General features: G+C 43.3%; 1 protein-coding gene across 1 annotated transcript in view; it reads left to right on the top strand.

Annotated features, from left to right (window-relative positions):
* LOC138550118 (uncharacterized) overlaps positions 1-27166 on the top strand; it is a 494885-nt gene that overhangs the window by 45570 nt on the left and 422149 nt on the right. The window contains exon 6 of the mRNA XM_069642386.1: positions 24625-24761. Within this exon, the coding sequence (XP_069498487.1) occupies positions 24625-24761 (137 nt within the window). The remainder of the gene's footprint in view (positions 1-24624; positions 24762-27166) is intronic.

Genomic DNA, 27166 nt, shown 5'->3' with positions numbered 1-27166 from the left:
TGGCACTTTTGGAAGAGCTCTACATCGATCTTATAAGCTTTGGGGTCTCAAGGGTGAAAGATAGATTAGGGTCCATCATGCAAAGGGAATTCTTACCCCCAGAAGGAACTGGTGTTTATTAATGGCCTGTGGGGCTGAGGTGTTCCGAAGCCTTTTACAAGACCCACATCTTTTTTTGTTAGCCCTAGCTCAGACACATATGCCCCTTGGTTCTCTCTGCCCCGAGCGGACAATGAGCCAAGAACCAGGCCGGTGTACGGGAAATATATTGGTATTTATTTAAATTGAAAGTAATAGAAATTAGCACAAAAATGTCACAAAGCACTTTATCCGTGGCATAACACAATCAACTTCTCTCAGCATAATTAAATCCCAAAAGTGAGTTAAAAAGAACACAATCAGATTTTCTTACCTTTCTGAAAATTTTACTTAAAAAAATAATGACATTGATCAATAACAAAGGCATTTATGTAATGTTGTGTGATTTTGATTTTTCTGCCAGTTTAAAACTGTTGCAGTAGGATTTCAAGATTAGTAAAAAATACATATGGCAATTATAATTTCGCCCACACTTTTGGTTTAAAATAATACAGGGTGATTTATCCCTTTGTTTTTGAGACCCCCCTTGCTTTGGTCTATGTCGGGAAGTCAGATAGAACATTTGGAATGATTTGGGGATTTTGGGATTTTGGGATTTGTTGTGGAAGCTAGATAAAAAGGTTGGACTGATTTAAGAACAAAGACACCCACCTTCCTTAAGAAGTCGAGTTCAGCTGTACAACAAGGACTACCCAATTAAATGATAGGTTATAGTTTTCAGCGCACACTGTGAAGTGAATTTTGTTAATTTCGAATTTTAACGGAATTCACTCCGTAGTGTTTTGCCAAATGGGGAATTAATGAAATTCATTTTTGGTCAAATAGGCTAAGGATCTACCCAGTTTTGCCCCCCACCCACTATAAAGGGAAAGGATTCAAGGCAAGCAGACTGCCCTACCTTTTGGTTTCCCAGAGCTCAGTTCTACTTACATAGCAAGGCTCTGTTTAAGGTTCAGGAAAGCCACCTGCAACTCAGGACACTCTGGAAAGATAGGACAGAGGTCTGGTCACTCCACTCTCAAAAATGGCCTCCCGCTCTCCACCATAGCATTCAGTCAGCTTTGAGGCCTTCCTAAAAAAAGACAGCTCCACCCAGATGCACTCTTAGCAATCTCCTCTGATGTCTCCTTACAGCTCTTAGATGGTAAATTTCTGCAGCCCTCTGTATGTCTGTTTTTGTGTGTGTCCTCTCCTTTTATTTGTGTGTCTTTGTGGGATTTTTCTATGTCCCCTGTCCTAGTGCAGTCTCCCTTATAAAGCAGCAATGACACCACCAATTTTACAATCTTGGGGAAGTACCCTGCAATAATTACTGCCACTAGGATTGGACAGTTACCATTCTCTCTCCTCCCAAACCCAGCCTCCAAGTCAGGATTAGTTTATGGGTCTGGAGCAACATATGGCAATTCTCATTTGTAATCGCCCTTTTGTTCTCCTTTCAACTTTTTGTCAAAAACTAGTTATGTATCACAACTTCCTAATTTTACTAGCATCTGCCATACTAAACATATTTTCTGTTTCAGCTACTCATGGGGAATTAGATAAGCTGACCACCAAATCTGTATCATGTAGCACGGCCATGTGGCACCTTTCTGCTGTTTCCATAAAAAGCACAACAGTTATGAATATTTAAGTTATTAAGCATATCAATAATTTCATTTTCCACCTGCTCACCAACTCTCACATTTGGAACATGTTCAGATCAGTTAAAAACACATCTTAGGTAGCCGTTACAGTTCCATGAGTCGCACGTGGATGAACTTTATATCCCAAAGTTGCCTGCATATTACATAAATCATGGTACATCAATGAAATCCATCTGCCTTATGATGGCTGAGAAAAAGGCCTAAATGTTAATATCCTTTTTAATTAATTGTGAATCTTCATGTGGGACAACTGGCCCTGACTCCTGCCTTCTGGCCATTTGTTTTCGCTGGGTCAGCCTGTGCCTTTATCAGTCTCCTTTGTGTAGTTGTGTAGGAAGTTTGGTGTTTGAAGTGGTAGCCCCCATTTTGACACATATTAGTCGTTTTGCAGTCAAGGGTGACTTTTCTTGAAGTCCCTGCTTTCAGAGCTAGTAGGTCCGTAGAAAAACAGAATTTTTTATTTTTTTAAATTTTATTTGCGTTTCAATTTTTACAAACAATTAACAAAATCCTTCCCTTCCCTCTCATCCCACCCCCGACCAGCAGCCGCAGTCTAGTAAAGTCCTCCAAGAATCAAGGTTTATGCAATGCCTATAATCCTCAATCTGTGTGGCCATAGTGCCACGTTGTAGTCCGCTTGCAGGAATTGAAGCACAGTACCCAATTCTTTTGTAAATGCAGCTTGCACGCACAGAATAGTGTATGTGAGCCATTCCAAAGCAACACAATTCCATATTTTCAGAACAAGTCATGAACGTGCAGGGGATCTTTGTCGTTCCAGTGTTGGGCAATTACCAGCAGACCTGCCACCCTTAAGATAGTGTATGGTTTGCGTTTATATTTAGGCCATTTGCTCTCTTCCAAAGAGCCTATTCCCAACAAGATGTCCTTTGCTTCCAGCTGTGGCGCTTTCCCAACCAGTTCTTGGGTGTGTTTATTAATTGTTCCCCAATAATTCGTCAGTTTAGGACAGATCAGCCACGTATGCATCCAGTCCCCTTTTCCTTTGCATTCCCTTCAGCAATCATCTGTTTTAACTAGTTTCATTTTATATAATCTGTTTGGGGTATAATGCTACTTATACCAGGATTCCCTGATCTGTATAGAACGTGTTAGCTTCGGAATCTCTTTCCATAGTGATTCCCATTCTGTGGTGGGTATTTAAGTTCCCAATGTATGTTGCCACCTCTGGATATAGATCAAACTGCCTTCTTGAAGGTCCATGTAGTAATCTATATAAATTCGATATTAGGGATTTCTCACCTGGGTTCAAAATTAAGACATCTCAAATGCTGTTAGCGGTCTGATGGTCGCAGCCTTATAAGGTGGGGCTAACAACCAGTGTCGCACCTGAAAGCATTGAAATCTCTCAATTTCCAGGAGTGCCAGCTCTTTCTTACAATGTTCAAACAACTTAAAGTCCATACCTTGAAACATATGCCTAATTTTGTTACGTTTTGAGTCTTTCCATTTAATAAAAGAGCCTTTCTCTAAGCCAGGTTTAAACTGCGATTGTTGAATATCGGCGAAAAAGTGGAGGAGTATGTTGTAAACTGACATTGAGACACTGCCCTATCCCATATCTCTTCCACCCGATTAGTGATCTGACTGGCATACATATTATTTAGTCGATCTTGTTTGGGAAGCCAGAGGAGATCTGCTATATTAATTATTATATTTGGACCACAAATTGGCAGTTCCATTTTAGCCCATCTTTAGTCCGTCTTTAGGGAATCCCATTCTTTCACTACGCGGAGATGTGTTACCTGATAGTATTTTACAAAGTTCGGTAATCGGAGGCCCCATTCTAGTGTAGGCTTCATTAATGTCTTCATGGCTACACGAGGGGTTTTATTGTTCCAAATGAATTTCGAGATTAAACGTTGCAAATCCCAGAAAAAGGAGTGCAGTACATGTATTGGGAGAGCTTGGAACAGATTTAACACCTTAGGGAGTATTGTCATTTTTACTCCGTTTATCCACCCTAGCCACGAGATCGTTAGTGGGCCCCACCGCAGCATTAACCGGCAGAGTTCTGAAAGAACTTGGGGAACATTTACTTTATATATTGATTATATCGAGTTAGTTAGATATATAGCTAATAGTCTAATTTTGTCTCCTGCCAATGCAAATTGTGTGTACTTAGACACATGGGTTGTCAAGGAAGGTGTGAGGGATAAGTTCAGCATTTCAGATTTTGTATAATTAATTTTGAGACCAGCCACCTTTCCAAATTCTTTGAGTTCTTTCGTTACGCCTATCAAGGATTCAATCGGATTTGTAACTGTAATTAACATATCATCTGCATATGCCAGTATCGCATGAATTTCCGACCCAAATGGTATCCCGTGTAGTTTGTCTGACTGCCTGATTCTTGTTAAAAAAGGTTCTAGGTGAATTGCATATAATAGGCAAGACAATGGACATCCCTGTTTTGTTCCTCAGCATAGCGCGATTGGGAAAGATAGCTTGCCATTTATAGCAAGCCTGATCTTAGGGTCCTCATAGTTCACTCATATCATATTTATAAATTTGGGGCCAAATCCAATTTTTTCTAAGGTTTGGAAAAGGAACGACCACTCCACACTATCAAATGCCTTTTCTGCATCCAATGATAAGAGGAGCGCCGGCTGTCCTTTCTTACTTGTTCTATCTATCAAGTGACATGCCCATCTAATATTATCATGAGTTTGACAATGTTTAATAAACCCAGACTGATCAGGATGGATCAAGCTTGGCAGAATATCTATCAATCTATTTGCCAGTATTTCCGTATACATTTTTGCATCTAGGCTGATCAGGGCTATAGGTCGATATGATTTGCATACCACGGGGTCAGAACCTCAGGCCGATGCCACGTTAGAAACCCTGAACATTAAAAGATATACACTTGTAAGCAATTCCAATTTTAAAGTTCTATTTGTTGCATGTGCCCTACACCTTGATCTCGTCCTAGACTTATCTTGCGATCAGTATCTACGGTTGTCCCTGACCTGTTCCCCTTACAAACTCCCTCCGCCCACATCATTCACCACAACTTGCCCCCACCACCGCTCTGGTGTGACCCAATGTACCTAGAGTACCTACTACCATTTCTTCTCCTTCATTGATCACCACTTCCTCCAGGGTTCCCCAGAGGGCAACTGAAAGCCCTCCTCTCCTCCACTCTGCTGATTCCAAGTGGAACGACCCATCCCAGAGCTTTCCCTTTCACAATATAAAATATAAAAAGTTATTCTCTTTATTGATCTTGATGTATCACTTTATCTGGCCATATTGCACACCTCTCAGGCAAGGATTCCATCGGGTCCACTCTGGTCCCCTGACCCGCATGCCTCCCATATCACGAGTCGGTCTTCCACGCAATCTTTCTGGAGTCTGACATTCCACTTGTAGTTGAAGACTTCCTGCTGTATCTCCTGTTTTCTCATCGATTTTCAACAGATCCATACCTTCTGCAGGAGAGGTGATCCTATGTTGCCTCCCATCGAGTGCAAATGTGAGACCAAATGGAAAAGTCCAACTGTACTTTATTTTCTTTGACTGTAGCGTTTTTACCACTATTTGCATTTCTCGTCGTTTTTTGAAGGGTGATTGGAGAGAGATCTTGGTACAGTTCTATCGTTGCGCCATTATATGTGATGACAGCTGTTTGCCTGGCGGCCCGAAGAATCTGTTCCTTTTGCAAGTAAACCCTGCACGCCGCCAGTATGTTGTGTGGGCGTGTGCCTGGGTCTGCTTTTTTCGGGCCCACCCTATGACCTCGATCAAACATGATACTTTCTTCCTCCTCTGCCCCCAGTAGCTCTCTAAAAATTGTGACTATTGCCTCTTTCAAGTCAGAATCCACGACAGATTCGGGAAGATTCCTGACCCGTATATTAGCGCGCCAGGACCTGTTCTCCCAATCTTCACACAGAATCTCAAGGTTTTGGGTCATCCTGGCCAAATGTTCAAGTAGCTCCCCCATTTGCCGGCTATCGCTCGTCAAATTTCTGTATTGCTCTTTTATTGACATCCGTCCGATCCCCCAAGTGGGATAAGTCTTTCCAAAAGTCTGTTATTCATTGTTTTATCTCTGTTGTGAAAGTTGTAAATTGCATTTGAAATGACGCTGTGAACGTACTTTGGAAGTCTTGAAAGCTTTTTCGCAAAATCATCTTTGGGAGTTGCCATCTCAGCTTCAGCGAGGTCTGGGCAAGTGGGAGTGCTTAACTGTTGCGATCTAGATTTCCTGGCCCATATATCTTGTAGAGGACTATCTTTATTTACTTGTGCGTTGGGGCGAGCAACCAAAGTTTCCTTTTTAATTCCCGTCATATGGTATTTATCGTCCACTAGGATCCCCCTAGTCTAAGCACCTGTTTGGGAATTCCAATCTGGCCTCTTGGTTGTATAATTAAAATGGGCTTTTTGGTTCTGCTGCCAAACCCACCTTGCCTCAAAGGTGTTTCCAGAGATGTGGTACACAGGCAGATGGAGCTCCCAAACAGCTGCTCCCGAGTATATGTTTTGGGAGGTTACCCTCACCATGAAGTTGTATGGTCCTGGAGGTAGAGTCTGTTATTTACAGCCCCAATAAACCGACCTTCCTGATGAAGTCAACCGTTATGTGCTTCTGGTAGCAATGTTTTAGCACCGTTTGTCTTAGAATGGCATAGTAACCTGTATTGGTGTGCTTAGTGTCTTTACCTTTATGTGGATTGCAGTAAGCACTGATTTTATTTTTCTTTTTCTTTCCTTCTTTCCTCTTCTGCGTGCGTTCCCCGAGTAATCTTGCATGGGCCAGCCCTTTTGATGATGTACCATATGAGTGCCTTTACCACCCAGTTGTTAATCTTTAAAGTACCAGCCCTCACCGCTGCATGTGATTCCCTTCCCCGCTCTTCCTATGGTAGTTCTTCAACATTTAAAGACCCAGCGCCGGTCTGCAGCAGGACCCGATACTCTTTAACGTTTTGCCACCTTTCCATATGGGGAAAGTGTCATTTCTATCCTTTATATTTGCCGATGCTTCATAATCTGGGACAGAGCTCTGCCTGTACCCACCTTCAGTGCACAGCGGCCATCTTGGAATCCGAGAACACTGAATTTTTAAGCCTTTAGCAGGACATTTTTATTGCGGTTGGTCTTTAGATGGAGATGTGACATCCAGGCTGGAAGTGGGAGATGTCCTTGTGAAGTTTTGCCCAAACCCAGCAAACTGGTCTGCCTTGGGCTGACATTTTCCATGAAGACAAAGTGGCTCTTCAAAGGTCACTGTAGTTTTGTGGGTGCAACATAATATACATAACTCTTCGTCAACCCACACATCATGTTTTGTTTTTCTGACATATTTCTGTGAGAAGTGATATTATTTTCATTTGTACTTTTTTAAACCTTTTTTATTTGCGCACACTGTCATGGGTGGCTATCCGTGGCACTTGTGGTCCAGGTATCGCTTCCCTAGTACACGAGCCGTGTTCTAGTTTGTTTTGGTCACGTAGCGTATTTAAGCCGCGCCCACTTTTGCCCCGGCGCGTTGAAACTGTGCAGTTTCCGTGCTGCGGCTTTGGTTGCATTTTCGCTAGTGTTTTCCCTCGGCTATTATTGACTCCTTTTCTCTCTTTTTCTGTCTACCCCCATTCTGGGGGGGGGGGCTCCTCTGCTCTCTCCTCTCCTCTTCACTTGGATTGTGCTCTCTGTTTGAGCGGCCCTTCCTCTCTCCTTTCTTCCGGACTCTCAGCCGGCTTACGTTACCTTGACTTACCTTGTTTGTCCTTCCACTCTTCTTTTCCGCAACGCCTTCACTGCGTGCCCTGCACGCCCGTGCTTTGTTGGTGTTAGGCTCGATTCCGAGCTTTGAAGCCCACTTTTCCTTCCGGTACGCTTTCTGACGATCTATGCTCCGGAGACTCATTCTACGAGAGGGTTTTTTTTCGGCCAGTTTCGGCTTTTTCCCCCCAGCCGTCTCCTGTCGGAGAGGGTTCACAGGGAAGCCGAGTCTGAGGCTTCACTGTGGATTCTTTCCGGGAGAGACCCTCTCTTCGCAAGAAGTCAGACTACAGCGCTCGGCGACCCGGATTACCCACACCAAAGAAATCAGGTGAGGAGGAGGAGGGAGAAGAAGTGGAATCTGGGGAAGTTAGGGAAAAAGAACTTAACACACACATGTGTAGGCCGTTTTTGTTTTCAATGTTTAAAAATCCTGTTTTCCATGTGACAGGGATCTTTGATCCCTACTTCGTTTGTACATTAAAATGCTGTTCATCCATTGGTCATGACAAGTAGGCCCCTTTCTACATGGCTCTTTAATATTGACTTGAAAAACAGAAACAAAGTCCAGGCTGTTTTTGTTTCAGTGTTTAAAATGCTGGGGCCTTTAAATGCACCCCACAAGTTTCATTACCTGTTCGACAAGTGTTCTGTTGGTCCCCCATTCTGACCTTTGAGAATAAATGCAAATTTTCTAGATATTAAGTCTCGCTGCAATGAAGAGGAATTCTTCCAGGCTAACAAAGCTTAGAGACTTTGCACAAATCAGGCTTTAAAAATACAATGGAATGCCAGGATTGTATGTGTTTGGAAAAAGATGTCCGAAATGGAGAGACCTTCAAGAACACAGTTAGGACCTTTTTCTGGATAAAAGAGGGCAGCATATTGTTAAGGAAGACAGTGATTATTATTTTGCATGGCCAACGAGTGTAGGGAATTTGTGGTTAATTATCTTCAGATAAAACCACATAGGGATCAAATGACACCACCACATTCTGTTTGGATCAGTCAGTGGTGACAAAATAGATCAAAGCACATTATAACGATTCAATGCCCAAAAGGGTAGATTGTCATACTTTTACAGAACAACAAAATGGTATGGAGAATGCAGATCTCAGCAAGCCACTGAGAAAGCTTGTGCAGTCATTCTTAAAATACAGGCATAGCGAGCTGCCATTTGTCATAAATGAAAGTGAGCCTTCATGCCGATAATAGGTTGTCTTACATATTGCAGCATATGTCAAAGGGAAATACAGAGACAGAGGTGGAGTCTGTACAGGTGAACCAGAGTGTGTGATTAAACATTTAGTGGCGTGAGATTAATTTATGCTCAGAATTAAGAGAGATAAACGAAACAAGTAACCCAAAAAGGAGAGCAGTATCATTGCCCAGTTGAGAAATAAGAATCTTCCATACACAATTCTGAAAGTTTGCTAGGAACAGGAAAGAAGCTATCAAAGAGATTTTATAGTGTCTTCAGGACTTGAGATTTAGGTTATCATCCTGACGATGCAAGACATCATTTGGTGAGAGAACAATAATAATGATGACACTCGCTCTGTCCAAAGCTAGCTAGTGATCTTTGTATTTGGTTACAAATAACAGCTGAGATTTGAAGAGAATTCAACAGCAAGCCTCGAGAGTTTCTAAGGATCTGTTTATGAACATCAGTTTATTTAGTTGAATCAATAAAATAATACATCATTGGCCCAGAATCCTGTAGGCGGTTTCTACCCTTTTGTAGCTTGGGTATGGCTGACATTAGCAGCGTAGAGAGCATATAAGGAAACACGCTCTCGGTAGTTGATTATTAAAGATGGTAAAGTACTGGTTGTTGATCTGTGATGTGTTGCTAGGGCTGGTCAGATATGCTAGGCCCAAAATGTGTGTTTTTGTACGATACTGATGGAGAACATTATCCAGGATAGTCAATGCATGGGACAGTCTGCCACCACAAGCCAAAATAAAGTCATGCAATTTCACCAGAGACACCAAAGAAGGAGTGAGGCCTCTGGATTATAAAAACCTTAAACAGGCAGAAGAGACACAAGAGGAGAGTAGTACCTCTTTTTTGGTGGGTTGAGTTTTAAAGACTTGAAATTCAGCCAGTCTTTCATCATTTGGAGACAGTAACTCAGTCAGTGGACGTCAACCAAAGACAAGTCCTTCAAAAATCTGCATATTCATAGGTAAGTAATTTGCTCTTATGTTCTGAAGGGTTCACTTAGTAGACATGGTTTTGCCTGTAGTAGAGATCTACTCTTTGGAGCCAGTGAATGAACAGTGTAAGAGCCTTGTGTAAGGCTTTTACACCTTTTATTCACCTCGCACCACATTTTCATCCTTTTATCTATTTATATGGCAGAGAGGAGGGGCGTAACGCAACTTGCGTTTCCGCTGCCTCCCTTCCTCTCCACCATACCAATGCCCCAGCATTTGAGCCGCCATGCATTTTCATACCGGCGCAAATGCTGGGAATCCCTATAGTGCTCGCCGGCTTTATGCCACAGCATAAGGCAGGTGGACACCATGGGATCCATTGTCACGCTGGCTGAAGTGTGAATGGATGGCAGGTTTAGGCAAGCACATGAATGAATGTGTACATCTAGAGAAGCGCCTGCTCATTCCTCGCATGACTAGATTCTTACTTGAATTTCTGGAGGAGTTTCCAGAAGATGAGCTGCTACTATTCCAGGGTCAAGATTGCCATACTAGCTGGGCTCTATATCCTTTGTCTTAGCTCTGGTTTCTTCTTTTGGCTGCTGGGTGTTCTTCCTGAGCTGTTGCTCATTCTCCTCCCATTCCTCCTTGGTAGCTGGACTGGCAGTCCCTTGCTGGGCCTTCTCCTGGGTCACTGCAGTTTTGCGTTCTTGTTGTCACGTTATTTAAAGCTTGTAGACAGTTTTGTGCTGTCAACCAGATAATGGATGCTAGCACTGCTGAAAGAACTACCTAAAACAATTAATTCATGAACATTCATGTTTTTATGAATAAAAGCCTTTTTCTCCAAGCGAGCAACTATCATCTTGAGTGACTCCAGAAACAAATCCATTATCCAGTGATGTAGCATAGTGCTTAGAATGGCATGTAGCACTGTATTTGAACATAACTGTGCAAACAAATTGTTTATATCACATGGACAGCCGAGAGGGGTTGGCATTTTTCACAAACGAGTTAAATCTAAAGTCATTGGAAGCCAAATAACGCGTTAGCTAGCTGGTGACTGTTTTAACCTCAGAAGACACAGGGCTCCAAAAGGCCTGGGCAGATAGTTAGCATTTGTTGTTGTGATACAAGAAGCCAAGTTGATATAAATTGTAGGTCAGGTTCCGCTCCGCTTTGCTCTGGTGAGAGAAACAAAGGGCTTAGAGAACTTCCCAGGATTAAGGGTAAGCTTTGTTTGTGGCTGTAGCAAGGAAATAATGAAGTGTCCATGCGTTCATTGCCGTTACACGACGATAATTACTTAAATGCGGAATCAGAATAGGTAAATAGTTGATACAGATTGAACTCGTACTTACAATGAGGTTTCAATAGGAATTCATACAGTCGGCCATGAAAGAGAGAGTTCTACATATATTAAAGGTTCCTCCCCTTCTGAATAATGAGTAAGCTGATATGACGAGGAGGATTGAATAGTTGGGCACTTCAGTTCTCCTCATTGTATTGTATTGTACTTGTCAGTTGTATAGTGGCATTTTAGCATTATTATAGTCTCAATATGCTGTTGGTGGGAACGCATTCCGAGGACCGAAGTCTAGAGTGTTGGAGGTCATGGAGTACGATTAGGATGCATGTGTGCATTTGGCCAAAAAAGGCTTAGAAGGGTTGGCCAGGCTCCGGTAGAGAAGAAACCAATGCAGCCAGGTAAGTGGATGTTTGCTGAGAGGAGTGGGGTAGCGTCAGTGCTAGAGACTCGCTATGTTTTCCGTTTTCCTGAATTTCTCGTAGGGCTGTGCTGCATTCTGCTGTCAGGGGTGTACAGGCATAGTCTGGTGTACGTTGGCGGAGAATTTATGTGAACAGAACGACTGCATTTTTTCGTAGCCCTTGCTGTATGCTGATAGAGATACAGGTGGAGAAGGAAGTAGGAGAGGAGAAGGTGCCCAGGGTGACTTGGGAAAAGTGGTCAGTTAGGAAGGAGGTCAGCCAGTCCAGTGCCCGTTCTGAGATACTAACGGTATCGTGGAGGCTTTGTCTGAGGAAGGAATGGTTGACCGTGTCAAAGGCAGAGGAAGGATCAAGTAGGAAAAGGACAGCTGGGGAGTTGGAATGCAGAGATACGAGCAGTTCTTTACGGGTGCTCAGGAGAGAAGTTTCCGTGCCTGCGGATGCTCGGAATCCAGATTGATGGTTGTGGAGACCACCAACAAGTTCAGTGTGCAAGTTGAGTTGGGGCAATGCCAGCTTCTCCAGTATTTTCCCCCACGAAGGGGGTAATAGGGAGAATGGGAATACTGGGAGGCTGCCAGGGCATTGCTGTAAAGCAAGGGAAACGCGTCCCAGTACAATTGACGAAGATACTAAAGATAAAGCCTTTAAAGCAGAACTGTGGTAATGTAATCACAAGAGTAACAAACCGGAAAAAGAAAGCGTTAAAGAATGTGTGCAATGAGAAACTCGTCCCAGTGAAATTTACGAGACATTAGATCTATAGCCATTAAAGTTGAACTGTTAACGAGATCTCAAGAGTAACGAATGAGCCTGAGAAAGACATTTCCAAATATAAATGGGTAGTGAAATCAAGTTAAGGAAGTTGGAAATACAAGAGTAAGATAGACACATACGTCTGGATCAAAGTTTAAGAAAGCATAATACAAAGCATGTGGAATAACTGTGAAAAAAGGGGAGCGCAATCCTAAGTACATTGTAAAAGAGCTACATGAGCTTTTCTTGAAGTTTGCAAAAGATTGCTTGAAGATGTCTTACTGAAGAGAATGACAAATTAAGTAGAGACATTGCCACAAGGGAAAACCTGAAAAGAGGACACATTATCCTAGTGTAATTTCAGTTAGTTAGTATAGTGGTAGAATTAGTTTTGGATGGAGGCCATATTAGTATCAGACATCTGACGACTGACAAGCACCTTGAGTTATTAATATAGGCAGGGAAACCCCTTTAGCAACAGGGAAAGAGAGGCCTTATTATTATTATTTTAATGAACAATACTCATAATGTCCTTCAAGTGTCTGCGTCCTTCTGACCCATGATATATGGTGTCAGCAGTGGGATGTTGCCCAACTGATAGATGTTGGGGAACTGTATTATATGCTAAATTGAGTGCCAAAGACAAAGCCTTTATGGTAGCCACAGAAGAATCCATAGAGTTTGATTTACAAAGTACTGAAGAAATTCTGATTCCACCTGATAAGAGACGCTTGATTCCTAAAGGCTTTACCTTGGTCCCTCCGCAAAGCACCTATATATTAGGTTAGCCTCAAAATCTGGATTGGCCTGGAATGATGGGTTAGACGTTATGGCAGGCGTCATTGACACTGACCTCCGAGGCGATATTAAAATCCTTCTGCACCACAGCTAGAACAATCCCTATACAGTAAAAGAGGGAGATAAGGTCACCCAAGTTGCCCTTGAAAAATCCATGTTCGCTGTACCCCAAGAAGTTGAGGTTCAACAAGGATACAGAGAATGGTTCAAGAGGGTTCGTCGACTAGGCAGATCTACCCATAGTGGAGGCTCACCAAGAAGAGGTAGAGGAGGTTGCACCATGACCCGAATGTTATGTCAGCATCCACACATAAACAGCTGACACTTGCTGATTACAACAGGAAATCTTTATTGGAATAAAAGGTTTACCTGTACACATAAAACTACCCCCAGCAGGAGGCTTACAACTGTCCTCCTTCAGACAGCCTTCTCTTCTCTCCTAGCACACTAGAACCCCTAGCAATAATAACAGTTCTAATGTAACCAAGGAGAAGGAAGGTAATGTTCTGCATATGCTATACACTGGATCTCCTAACACCTCCCCTCCTTAAACATGAACAAGAAACAGTGTGGATGAGAACCCCATGAGATAAAACCTGTGAAAAAACGAAAACAAAGAAAAAAAACAAAGTCCATAACAAGCAACCCACAATGAGTAAATCAGAAGTCACTGCATGCAATTGAAAGAGAGGTGCAATGAGAAGTAAATATGGTGAATTCCTCCTCATCCCATGAACCACCTCTCACCTCCTCTTGGTTGACTGACTATAGCCACCCTTTCTTTATTCCAAATACCTCCTCCTTTGACTAACACTGACGAGCCCAAGTCCTTCATGACTTGTTTGGGTTCAGAAAACAAGGAAGCTCCCTTGCGAACTTTAGTTGAAAGCTTAATTTTAATCCATTCACCCTCTCCAACCTTGAGTTCCCTGCAACAATTTTTCTGATCGTACCTCTCCTTGGATTTGGCACCAGACTCAGGGATTTTTCTTTTCACACTCTCCATATCCACACCAACCATTTTTGATTTACCCATCCATCCCGGACACAAGTGGGTATTTGGCTTTCTGCCTCTCAACATTTCAAACGGAGTCACTCCTGTGACACTGTGTGGAGATAACCTATACTGGAAAGTTCGTTCCATTACCGTTCTTACCCAATCTCCTCCAGTAGCTACCGCAATCCTGATAGCTTCCATTAGAGTCCTGTTGAACCTTTCGACACATCCATTACTCTGGGGGTGATCTAGGGAAGTATTTACACGTTCTATTCCATGCCTATCCAAGAATTCTCTGAATTCTTTAGAAACGAGTTGGGACCCATTGTCAGACAAACACTTCCTAGGGAACCCTTCTCTCCAGAACAGTTGTTCCATAAATCTCATTATGCTACTGCTAGAAATGTCCTTAAGTACACAAACTTCTGGCCATTTCGACAACAAGACCATAACCACTAACAGGTAGCTATCCCTTCCACCACCAATGTTAAATGGACCAAGGAGATCAAACGCAATTTCATCCCAAGGGACCCGCGGACACTCTCTCACTATCATGGGGACTTTCTGCCCTGTGAGCCCCTTGTTCCCCTCAACACACTCCACACAATCTTTGACTCTTTCCTCAGTGTCCTTGTCAATTCCAGGCCACCAGAATTCGGATCTTACCAACCCCTTCGTTCTGGTGAGCCCTAAATGTCCAACATGGGCCAAATCCTGAACTAGTCTCCTCATCCCAACTGGAACAACCATCTGATGTCCTTTGTACAAGTAGCAATCCTGAGCCCATAGCTCTTCTTTTACCTTGGCAAAACCACTCATCTCCCCTTTGTAAGTCCTTATTTTGCCTTCCACACTAGTGCAAGTAACTCTTGATAGGCAATGTCTTCACTACAGGCAGTGTCCCAATCATCCTTCCTTAGTGTTTCATGTACCTGGAATATTTCTGCACTCTCCCCTGAACTTAAGTGCTCATCACCATCACCACTCAGCGCTTCTCTCTGAACAGATCTAGACAAAGCATCTGCTACCACATTAACTTCCCCCTTTACATGGAGCATGGTATACTGTAGACCTTGTAACGCTGTCGCCCATTTCATAATGCGCCTCGACACACCCTCCAAACCACCTTTTGTGAAAATCCCCACCAGGGGTTTATGATCAGTGCAGATGGTGAATTTCCTCCCCCACATAAACCTTTTAAACTTCTCAACTCCCCACACACATGCTAGGGCCTCGTTCTCAATAACAGAATATCTAGATTCGGGTCCCTTCAAAGTTCTGGATGCAAATGCCACAGTATGTAAACCTGCATGATCCTCTTGCATGAGCACTGCACCAACACCATAATCGCTAGCATCAACAAAAAGCAGTGTAGGCCTGCCCTCTTCAAATATCTTCAAAATGGGGGCCTTGACAATGGCCTCCTTAATCATCTTGAATTCTTTCTTACAATGCTCAGCCCACTTAAAAGCTACTCCCTTATGGGTAAGTAATCTCATGTTCCTTGACATTTCTGATAATCCTCTAACAAATTTACCATAAAACTCAACCAGTCCCAAAAATGACAGTATGTCCCCTTTAGATTTGGGCTCCTCCATTCTCTTTATAGCCTCAATGGCTTCCTCGTCGGGCTTAACCCCTTCACCTGTGATCTTGTGACCCAGGTAAACCACTTTGTTAGCTTTGAAAGTACATTTCTCCATGGCAATCGTGAGTCCTGCTTCCTTCAATATGTCTAACACACTCCTCAAGCGATAATCGTGTTCCTTCTCGTCCCTCCCACACACCAACACATCGTCCTGATAACACATCACTCCTTTCACTCCCCCCAGTAATCTGTGCATAATACATTGAAACACACTTGCCACTGAGACTAGCCCAAACGGCATACGCACGCACCTAAATAAGCCAATTGGCGTGATAAAAGCCGTAAGATCCCTGGAATTGGGGTGCAACTCGACCTGATGGTAGATAACCAGCTACCCCCACCATCAAATCATCGATTCTGGGCAATGGGATCCTGTCTGCTACCACCATGCTGTTCAAATGCCTAAGATCGATGCAAAGTCTCAGAGATCCATTATTCTTCCTGACCACCACTATGGGACTGACCCACTCTGATGCATCAATCCTCTCAATGACTCCCTCACTTTCCATTCTCTTGAGTTCTTCCTCTACATCTTGTTTAAGGGCAAGAGGAACGGTTCTGAGTTTTGCAATTTTTGGCACCGCACCCTTCTTTAGGCGAATCACATGAACAAAACCTTTCAAACACCTCAATTTCCCAGGAGAATCGGTTAGCACCTCTGTGGCATCTCCACCCCCCACAGATAGTACTTGCTCTGGATGCGATGGCGGCGGTTGGCGCCATTGTAGTACTGTGGTGTTTACCTTTAAATAGCTGCCGCGCTCAGCACTGTCGTCTCCCCGCGCCACTGCTGTGACCGAACTAAGTGGTCACCTCTGCGTGGCCTGGCGTCCATGGAGTGACGCTCTCACGTCCCAGAAAAGAGGACCCAAAGACGTGGCAGCCATTTTGTTTGGCTTTGCCGTTTCCATAGTGATTCGGCCCGGAGTCGGGAGCGATCCGGTTCCCCGTTCCGCAGGGAGTAGGCAGCAACTATTGGACAACAGGCTGATTGAAGGTGGCAGCGGCTCCTACAGAGCATACATTGGTCCGTTGGCATTCGCATTCGACGGAGAGACTTTTGGTGAGACTTTTGAGACTTTTGGTGAGTGAGTGGACACTGCTGGGCGCGGCAGCTATTTAAAGGTAAACATCACAGTACTGCAATGGCGCCAACCGCCGCCGTTGCGCGTGCAACCCAATTGCACAATCAAAGGTACACTATCCAAGCAAAGTGCAACCGCGGGTGTAAACGCCACCCGTAAACACTCCCAGACCGCTCCGCTCACCTTGCACGTATTCCCAGCTGATCTGCTGGTTCCCACAACCCCAGGTGCCGCGGACGACCGCTCACTGGCTCCTTCGGTCCTGAGCACCGCCGACAGCCTCTCCCTGGCTCCCTCAGGAATTCGAGCACGCACTGCCACACTGGCGGGCACGACTGCCCGACTCACCCAAATGTAACGTTCCCACTGACAATGAGCGCTGGCGGTACTGCTCCACAGCTGTAGAGGATCCCAATCACACCGGGGGTCGTCACCAGGAGTCTGCTCCTCTTAGACCTCGTCGCCAAACGTTATGTCAGCATCCACACATAAACAGCTGACACTTGCTGATTACAACAGGAAACCTTTATTGGAATAAAAGGTTTAGCTGTACACATAAGACGACCCCCAGCAGGCGGCTTACAACTGTTCTCCTTCAGACAGCCTTCTCTTATCTCCTAACACACGAGAACCCCTAGCAATAATAACAGTTCTAATGTAACCAAGGAGAAGGAAGGTAATGTTCTATATATGCTAAACACTGGATCTCCTAACACCGACCTAACCTTGGCCCAGAGAAATGATCCATCCTCCCGAGGCCTTTAGTAGGGTAACCACTGACGAAGCCGAGCAAATCCTTTCTTTTTCATAAAGACAGGATTGTTATATCGGGGTGATATAACAGAAGAGGGTGCTGAGTTGAATCCAACTAGTGGTTCCCTGAAGCCATGGAAGAATTGTTTTAGAGCAGGCCCATTCACATTTGACAGCGGATCATCAAGGTGTGGGAAAAATCCAGAGTCAGATAATACACATGTTCTACTGGCCAGGAGTTTTTGCTGATGTTAAAAACATTGTTTTGACCTGTGAACTGTCAGAAGAGCGCTGCCTTTCCGGTCCAGACAGGCCCATTACAACCATTACTCATCATCGACGTCCCATTCTCGAGAATAGCGATGGACATAGTAGGCTGACTGGAATCCTCTAAATTGGGAAATCGCTTCATTTTAGCGATCATGGATTATGCCACTCGATATCCAGAAGATTTTGCCTTGTGCAATAACAATACACAGCAGATACTAAAACATCTGTTACCCTTTTTGTCCAGGGTAGGATTTCCAAAGAAAATCCTTACTGACCAAGGCACTACCTTGTTCTGCTTAATGCAAGAGGTCAAAGGATTGCTTAATATCAAAAACCTACTAATGTCGGTCTAGCACCCCTAGACAGACGGTTTGGTAGAACGTTTTAATCAGACGTTAAAAAGAATCTTGCAAAAGTTGGTGGAAAATGACAGGAAAAACTGTGATGTCATGATACCCTTGGCCTTGTTCACAGTCCAGAAGACACCACAAGCTTTCCTGGGATATTCTCTGTTTTAGCCTCTCTATAGGAGGAGATCCGCAAGATGTGTTAGACAAGCTAAAGGAAACTTGGGAGGAAACCTCGGAGAAAAGGGAGTAATCCATTTGACCAATTTTCCAAACTGGACAGAAGTAGGCAACACATATGACAGTGGTAAGAGAAATTGTAAGAAAACATCTGGAACATGCCCAAGAATAACAGCAAGCGGTTTATAATAAACATGCTGCACCACGGTCCTTTCCCATATGACAGTCAATCCTAGTTCTCTTTACAAGATCAGAGACTAAGATGATTTCCAAGTGGCACAGTCCTTATAAAGCCTAACCCAATAGACCTCAGAAAACACATGTCTTTCATGTTAACCTGCTCAAGGAGTGGAAAATAGACCATAGTGTGGACACTACAGTTACTATGGCCGCACTCCTTAGGGACTTGGATACTGGAAAAACATTGGTTTCCCCCGATATGCTACCTTCCCAACAGGAAGACATTAGCGACTTGCTGTCTCAGTTTCCCGACGTATCTTCATAACAACCTGGTACAGTTGCTAATTTCTTCCATTACATCTGAATACTGGAAGGGAAGACGGTAACTCTAAAACCCTACAGGATACCTGAAGCCAGGAAGAAAGTAATTGAGAAAGAGATATAGGATATGCTCAAGGCTGATATCATCAAGCCCCACTGAGAGCACTTGGTCCTCCGCTATTGTCATAGTGGCGAAGGCGGATCAATCCTGGCGTTTTTGTCTAGATTTCAGAAAACTAAATTTGATTTATAATTTTGACAACTACCCTATGTCCAAGATTGACGAGCTAATCGAAAAACTGGTTTCGGCCAAGTATATATCAACACTAGACTTGGCACAGGATTACTGGCAAGTACCATTAAATCCAGACGATAAGGAAAAGACTGCCTTTTCAACTCCACATGGCTTATCCCAATTTAAAGTCTTACCCTTTGGCCTGCATGGAGCTCCAGCCGCCTATCAGCAGGTGATGGACAAAGTTCTATAACCATACTCTGCAGGGTCTATCTGGATAACATAGTGGTTCACAGTTACAGCTGGCCTGAACACATGCATCATCTGAACACAATCACCCAGGTTGCGCAGAAGAGCCGGTTTAAGAGCAAACCCGCAGCAATGCCATCTGGCCCAATCCACTGTAAAGTATCTTGGATTATTTGTTGGGAATGGCCTGGTATAACCCCATGCTGAGAAAGTGAAGGTGGTCAAACAAACACCTACACCCAATGTCAAATGAGACCGTTGTGCCTACCTAGGATTAACTGGTTATTATAGGCGGTTCATCCCAAATTATTCCACCCTGGCCACTAACATAAGAGATACGCCGAAACATCCCACCCCCAGAAATTACTATGGTATAAGAAGGATCTAGCAAGCTTCTACGGTCTGAAGAGCATACTTTGTCACTAACCAGAAAAGAGGAGATATTATCCTTGTCTATGGAGGACATATTCATTTCAGATATCTGACGACTGACGAGCACCTTGAGTTATTTATATAGGCAGGTAAACTCCTTTAGCAATAGGGAAAGAGAGGCTTTATTATTATTTTAATAAATTATACTCAAAATGTCCTTCAAGTGTCCGTCTCCTTCTAATGACCACCATAGTGTGTGCGTGGGTGTATATATATATATATATATATATATATATATATGTATATATATATATATGTTTTGGTCGCCCCTGTTGCCCTCCCTTGCCTTGTTGCGCTCTGAAACACTTGTGTACGAGCGCGATAGAAATAAAATATCAATATATACATATATATACATATATATGCAAAGAACTTGCAAGCAAAAAGGTGTCTAGATTATATTAACAGCCTTTAAAGCAAGTTAGTAATAACAGAACACTGGATCCAACATTATTTTGCACAAATCTTTATTAGATTAAAATGAAGTCATAAATAAAAACGAGTCTAAATCAGCAGGGACTCACATATGCAATGTAAAGACTCGCCGCTTCACGCCACGCCACGCGTTCCACCCCTTAGCAGGGACTTCTTCAGGCGAAGTATTATAATCAACATGTAACAACAATGTAACTAAGTTCCCCTACAAGTAACAGCGCCACAATGCCCCTGGGCTGCCTGAACGCTATATACATGTCATAAATAAGAAAAATTAAATAAAAACTTTTTCTGAGCCTTTCTTTATTTCTTAACTTTCTGCAGGGCGTTACTTTGTGAGGTCATGTGACTGCCCTTCATGGGTTCTTATAACTCGTTAGCATAACAGCGGCCATCTCTGACCCTTATTTCTTTTATAGCTCGTATATCTATTGTTCATGACACACATCATACGATTTGTCAATTACAAATATCTCAATGTCTTTGCGGCACCCATATTCGTTTTTTATAATAATACCATAACTTCAGGCTCAAATACCAAGTGGCCACTTCATACACATTAACCATGCCATCAGGGTATAATCCTGCGTGCTTAGAACCCCCAAACCTGAATAGATATGGAAGCCAACGTGTATGCATGCGCTGGCAACATTCCTTATTATATGTGAACAGCATATATATTGACAATCTCAATATCATTCGAGCTACTGATGTTTCGAGAATTCAGCCCAAGTGGGCAAAATTCCTTGCAATCAATAAGCTAAAGTGCATTCATGCGTAATAAAGACCCAGATTCTCCACATTCATATATTTAAAAACAATACACACGCAATAAACAGATCAATACTATACATTTTATCAAAACTCGTGCAAATCAGCTTAATAGGTATTCCCCCTAATATTCGTGGATACTCTTAAACTTCAGCACAGTACATTGTACTGTTACTGTAACGGATTTAAAGTGACAATGCAGCATAAAGTGGCTACGTGCTTGTCATTTGGTAGAGCTCCCCTTCATGTTATCAGGATAATAGTCAACATTACTCATGTTACTCTTATTCCTACATAAACCTCTCAAAAAGTGGCTACGTGCTTGTCATTTGGTAGAGCTCCCCTTCATGTTATCAGGATAATAGTCAACATTACTCATGTTACTCTTATTCCTACATAAACCTCTCAAAAAGTGGCTACGTGCTTGTCATTTGGTAGAGCTCCCCTTCATGTTATCAGGATAATAGTCAACATTACTCATGTTACTCTTATTCCTACATAAACCTCTCAAAAAGTGGCTACGTGCTTGTCATTTGGTAGAGCTCCCCTTCATGTTATCAGGATAATAGTCAACATTACTCATGTTACTCTTATTCCTACATAAACCTCTCAAAAAGTGGCTACGTGCTTGTCATTTGGTAGAGCTCCCCTTCATGTTATCAGGATAATAGTCAACATTACTCATGTTACTCTTATTCCTACATAAACCTCTCAAAAAGTGGCTACGTGCTTGTCATTTGGTAGAGCTCCCCTTCATGTTATCAGGATAATAGTCAACATTACTCATGTTACTCTTATTCCTACATAAACCTCTCAAAAAGTGGCTACGTGCTTGTCATTTGGTAGAGCTCCCCTTCATGTTATCAGGATAATAGTCAACATTACTCATGTTACTCTTATTCCTACATAAACCTCTCAAAAAGTGGCTACGTGCTTGTCATTTGGTAGAGCTCCCCTTCATGTTATCAGGATAATAGTCAACATTACTCATGTTACTCTTATTCCTACATAAACCTCTCAAAAAGTGGCTACGTGCTTGTCATTTGGTAGAGCTCCCCTTCATGTTATCAGGATAATAGTCAACATTACTCATGTTACTCTTATTCCTACATAAACCTCTCAAAAAAGTGGCTACGTGCTTGTCATTTGGTAGAGCTCCCCTTCATGTTATCAGGATAATAGTCAACATTACTCATGTTACTCTTATTCCTACATAAACCTCTCAAAAAGTGGCTACGTGCTTGTCATTTGGTAGAGCTCCCCTTCATGTTATCAGGATAATAGTCAACATTACTCATGTTACTCGTATTCCTACATAAACCTCTCAAAAAAGTGGCTACGTGCTTGCCATTCAATTTCAAATTCTGTACCCTGACTAAAATACTCCTCTCAATAAGTGCTACATGCTTTAAAGTGAACAGTGCTAATCATTGTATTAAATCATGATCTTTTAGATAGAATGTAAAGTGCTCATGTGCTTCCTCATCATCAATTAGAAAGTATTACCAACATCATTTTACTGTTTAATCATCTAACAGGTCTATGGTCAGCTCTTCTCCAGTGTTGTGACCTCTTGGTTTTTTGGTGTTTAGGGTCACTATTAATTTTGACTCCAATCTACGCAATTTGTGCTCTCTAGTGCCGGTCCTCTTATGTATGGGTATAGGTGCTAGAGCATAGAATCACATCAAAGATACATCACTTTCATGTTTGTCAGCAAAATGGACTGCCGAGTAGAGCGCTCGCAGGTTCGAATCCCGGCAGGGCCAAGCTCAGCCTTTCATCCTTCCGAGGTCGATAAATGAGCACCACCCACCGTGGGTAATAATAAGCAGCGTTCAGATACCTGAGGGTTCGTAGCGCTATATAAATGCCTAATCGGAACTATAAGTTGAATACAGTGCTGGCCGCGCTTGGGTCTTTCAGAGGTGGCACGTGAATGGTTTTTGAGAGGTAAGGTGGCACTGTGTTTGATTAGCAGGAGTGTGTGATGGAAAGGGTTTCAAAGAGGGTGCACTCTTAACAGGGAGCCAATGGGCGTCTCGCCTGGCTTGGGATATGTGTAGCTCGCAAGGGCAGATTATGGCATACACCACACATTTTGTGAGACATGTTATTTTCTGTTTAATCTGCAAACATTTATTTTGCATCGTGGCATATCTAATTTCTTCTGTTTTTATAGCATAGGTACACATTTTGCAATTATTACATTTATCAAAACCTCTACTAGGTATCTTTTGTCTTAACCAGTTATTCGTGTTGTTCCCTGTTCTTAACATATTAGGAGAAATACAACCTTAAGGGATCCGGCCTTGGCAAAGGTGATTAATGGCTTATTCCCTATTGTGGTTTGTAAATCTGTATTTGTTTGTAAGATCGACCAATGTCTACTGAGAATATTTCTAATGTTATTGGCCTGTGAGTTCTAGGTAGTAATACATCTTATCTCTCCTGTTTCTTTATCTTTACTCCTATTTTTAAGAAGCTCCCATCTATCTCGACTTTCTGTCTGTTAATCTGCTCAATTATATTGTGTCTAGCATACCCTCATTCTAAGAAGCGAGCTCCCATTTTACAGGCTTCAATCTGAAAATCCTCATTTAATGAACAATTTCTCTTGGCTCTAACCATTTCTTCATATGGAATACCAGATTTAAGTGTGTCAGGAGGATGGCTGGGGCCATGTCGTATGGAGTTCGAGACTACCTGTTTCCTATGTAGTCTACTAGTTATCTTGTTGCTGTTGATAAATAGACCAAGATCTAGGAAAACCAGTCCTTCAGGACTATCCCATATGTGAGTCGAAGATTCATATTGTTGTTATTGAGTACAACCACATACTCTGTGAGAGATTCTTGTCCCCCCTCTCCAGACCAAAAAATGGTAATCTATAAACCTATACCTGCATACCATTTTATTTTCCAGCAACCCATATATAGATTTGCATAAGTGGGGGTCAATACATGATCCCATAGTTCCTAGTGTTGCAACTTAAAGTACTCATTTGGTGTGTGTTAAGTGTAACCTTATACTGAAGTTTTTAGTTTTCATTGTTGTGTTGTGACCTCTAATGTGAATCCTATTTTGGATTAATTGTACCCATCCACCAGCCTTCTTACTGCTCTGCCATTGTTACCCATACGAGAGTTTGTTTTGGTTGGAACCTTGTTTTTACATTAGGATAGATGATTTCACACCCCTCAACAGAGCACTGTGTAAAAATAGCCTAACATACATGCTGTATGAATTCAACGTACAATACCACACAGCTTCTACCTTGTGGCCGTCCACCTTCAGCCAGTTTCTGTTTTTTTAGCGTACAGCGCACTACACCCATGCGATGTGCCCCAATATCAAAGCAAGTGCAATAATGGTACCCAAGAGCATACTGATGCCGCATCAGTGACAGAAGTGTACGTGCCACACCCTTTCCACCAGGAAAGGGTGGTTATGTATGTCAGTATTACAGTATTATTATTTATTTATTTCTGAAGCGTGGTTGCAGACCTTTCATGTGGTAACTGTAGGCCTTGGCCTCAGTCTCAGTAGTGTGCCCGTGGATATCCCATGTACCCCACTATTACGTAACTGCTACTTGCTGAACCCCTTACTAATGTGTTTCGCGTTGTTTTCTAGATATTTAATACCACTGGTTGAAGCCCCGAAAGCGTGCAACTTTGCAGCGTTGCGTTGAGTAAATGCGGCCAGTCTTGTCTAGACACCAGGGATGGGCTTGGTGTTCCTTGTACTTAACGCATTGTCTTCATTGTTCCGCAGTTCCCTGCAGATGGCCTACCTCCAGAGCGGAGGAAGCGATCCCGCGGTCTTGCTCCAGATCCGTGACCTGCAGATGGAGGCCATGATGTTGGAGCAAAGGGGTCCGAAACCAGAGCGCAAGGAAAAGAAAAAGAAAAGTAAGTTTCTTCTTCTCTTTTATCACCCTGTTGGATCTGTTGCACTCAATCACTGAAGCCCCCAAGGTAGCAGGCGGTGGGGTGGGGATACCCAGCATGCAACAGCAGGCTATCAAGCTACTGCACCCGTTTCAAAAACGCAGAAGTATGTTGTGCCCGGATGGATGTATCTGGGATTACTCGGCCAGAAAAATGATGCTACCAGGAATACTTTGCACTGACATTCACGGGTATCGGGTAATCAAATCGCAGCAAAAATGTCAGTGGTTAAAAAAAATCGCTGTGGTTTGACCCAGTTAAGGTGTAGCCCATTTAAGGGGAGCGGTAGTTGCCGGGGTGTCCCCGCGCCCTTTAAATGGTATATTGGGTCCGGGGTTTGCGGGGGTGTCCCCAGCATCCTTTACATGATTGTGGCGTCAAGACCACAGCATTTTTGCCGCAATATTTTGCATTAATAGCCATTTTTGCCGCAATTTTAAGACATGGAACCAATTCACGCCACCAGAATTCTCTGATGGACAAAACATGTTTTTATTATTCTGTGCTATTCTGTGATATAACATCACAGTATTGCACCAGGAGTAATATATGCAATCACAATACTGCTATGGGAAAAATATTCAGAATTTCTGAACATATTGCCATACCGTTCCCCACCCTGCTGTGCTTCAGGGCTCAGGGCCACTGTAGGTCCTGCATAGGAGACACTGTATCAACAATCTGTAGGGGATGTCAGAGCGTTGCTACAACTGGAACCGCTGTTCTGTGCCTTGTAGCCAAGTTGGGATATTCTGAGCAACCTCCTATCCAAAGATGGGTGCCTTGTTCTGAAGCACTAGGAAGCCCCTTCCACCATCCACTTCCCTGGCAGGCTACCGCAAGGCGTTGTGATCAGAATGGGTTTGAGTGCTGTACTATCTTTGGCCACAGAGCTCTGGGTCTGTTGGATGAGGTGTGAGTGGGCGCCTGGCAGCTTTCATCCGGCTAGAGCCCATGTCCTGCTCACAGTTTCACCTGTCCAGACCTTCCCAGTCACCCCATGGGCTTCCATGAGTCACGGGCGTGATGTTTAGTACCAGACTCGTCAGTGAGCATGCCAGATGAATTCCTTGCCACTGATCAGTCGACCTCATTCTGCGTGAGATCAGCAAGGCCAGTCTGAGGATCCTCATTCATAGCAGGCTGTGCTTCTCTCACTAGACCCCTCTCACCAGGCCATGTCAGCTCTGGATATGCATGCTGTGTTCTAAGCAGGCACCCATGGGCTTCCATGAGTCACAGGCATGATGTTTAGTACCAGACTCGTCAGTGAGCATGCCAGATGAATTCCTTGCCACTGATCAGTGGACCTCATTCTGCGTGAGATCAGCAAGGCCAGTCTGGGGATCCTCATTCATAGCAGGCTGTGCATCTCTCACTAGACTCCTCTCACCATGCCACGAGAGGTCTGGATATGCATGCTGTGTTCTAAGCAGGCACCCATGGGCTTCCATGAGTCACAGGCGTGATGTTTAGTAGCAGACTCGTCAGTGAGCATGCCAGAAGAATTCCTTGCCACGGATGAGTCCACCTCATTCTGCGTGAGATCAGCAAGGCCAGTCTGGGGATCCTCATTCATAGCAGGCTGTGCTTCTCTCACTAGACTCCTCTCACCATGCCACGAGAGGTCTGGATATGCATGCTGTGTTCTAAGCAGGCATCCAGGGGCTTCCATGAGTCACAGGCGTGATGTTTAGTACCAGACTCGTCAGTGAGCATCTTATCCAAAATTTTAAGCAGGAAGGGGACTGTCGTAATGGGACGGTAGTTTGTTGGTATAAGAGGGTCTAGTGTTTGCTTTTTAAGCAGTGGTATTACCCAGGATTGTTTTAGATTGGTGGTAACCGTGCCGGACGTGAATGAGGAGTTGACAAGTTTAGCAATAAACGGGGAAAGATCCCTAGCAGCATCTTTTGTAAGCTGGGCAGGGCAGGAATCGCCCTGACAATTTGACGGCTTGAGAGAGAGGATACCTTTCTCCACCTCAAGGATAGAGGTTTTGGAGAACATGAACCGGATAGCTTGGTCCTGAGCCTTTAGGGCAGGGTCTATGATGGCATTAGTGGTCTTAGATGTTTGTGTAAGGGAGGCTTTCTTTTTGGCTATTTTCATTTGGAGTAAGGAAATTTTGTTTGATAACGCTTGCTGAATATCGGTGCACCACGTTTTATCTTTGGTGCATATGTCCGGAATGGGGATGGGTGACTCTAGTTCCTTGTGAATAGTGAACAGTTCCCTCATGCTTTTGGCGTTTGAGAGACGCTTATTGAATGAGTTCTGTTTGACCAAATGGATTTCTTTTTTATATTGGTCGGAGATTTCTGTTAATTTTGTTTTGTGATCTTCTGAAGCGGTAAGCCTCCACG

Source organism: Ambystoma mexicanum, chromosome 1q (genome assembly GCF_040938575.1).
Source record: "Ambystoma mexicanum isolate Mex_15411 chromosome 1q, UKY_AmexF1_1, whole genome shotgun sequence".
Classification (NCBI taxonomy): Eukaryota; Metazoa; Chordata; class Amphibia; order Caudata; family Ambystomatidae; genus Ambystoma; species Ambystoma mexicanum.
This window is presented reverse-complemented; position numbering and strand designations above follow the sequence as displayed.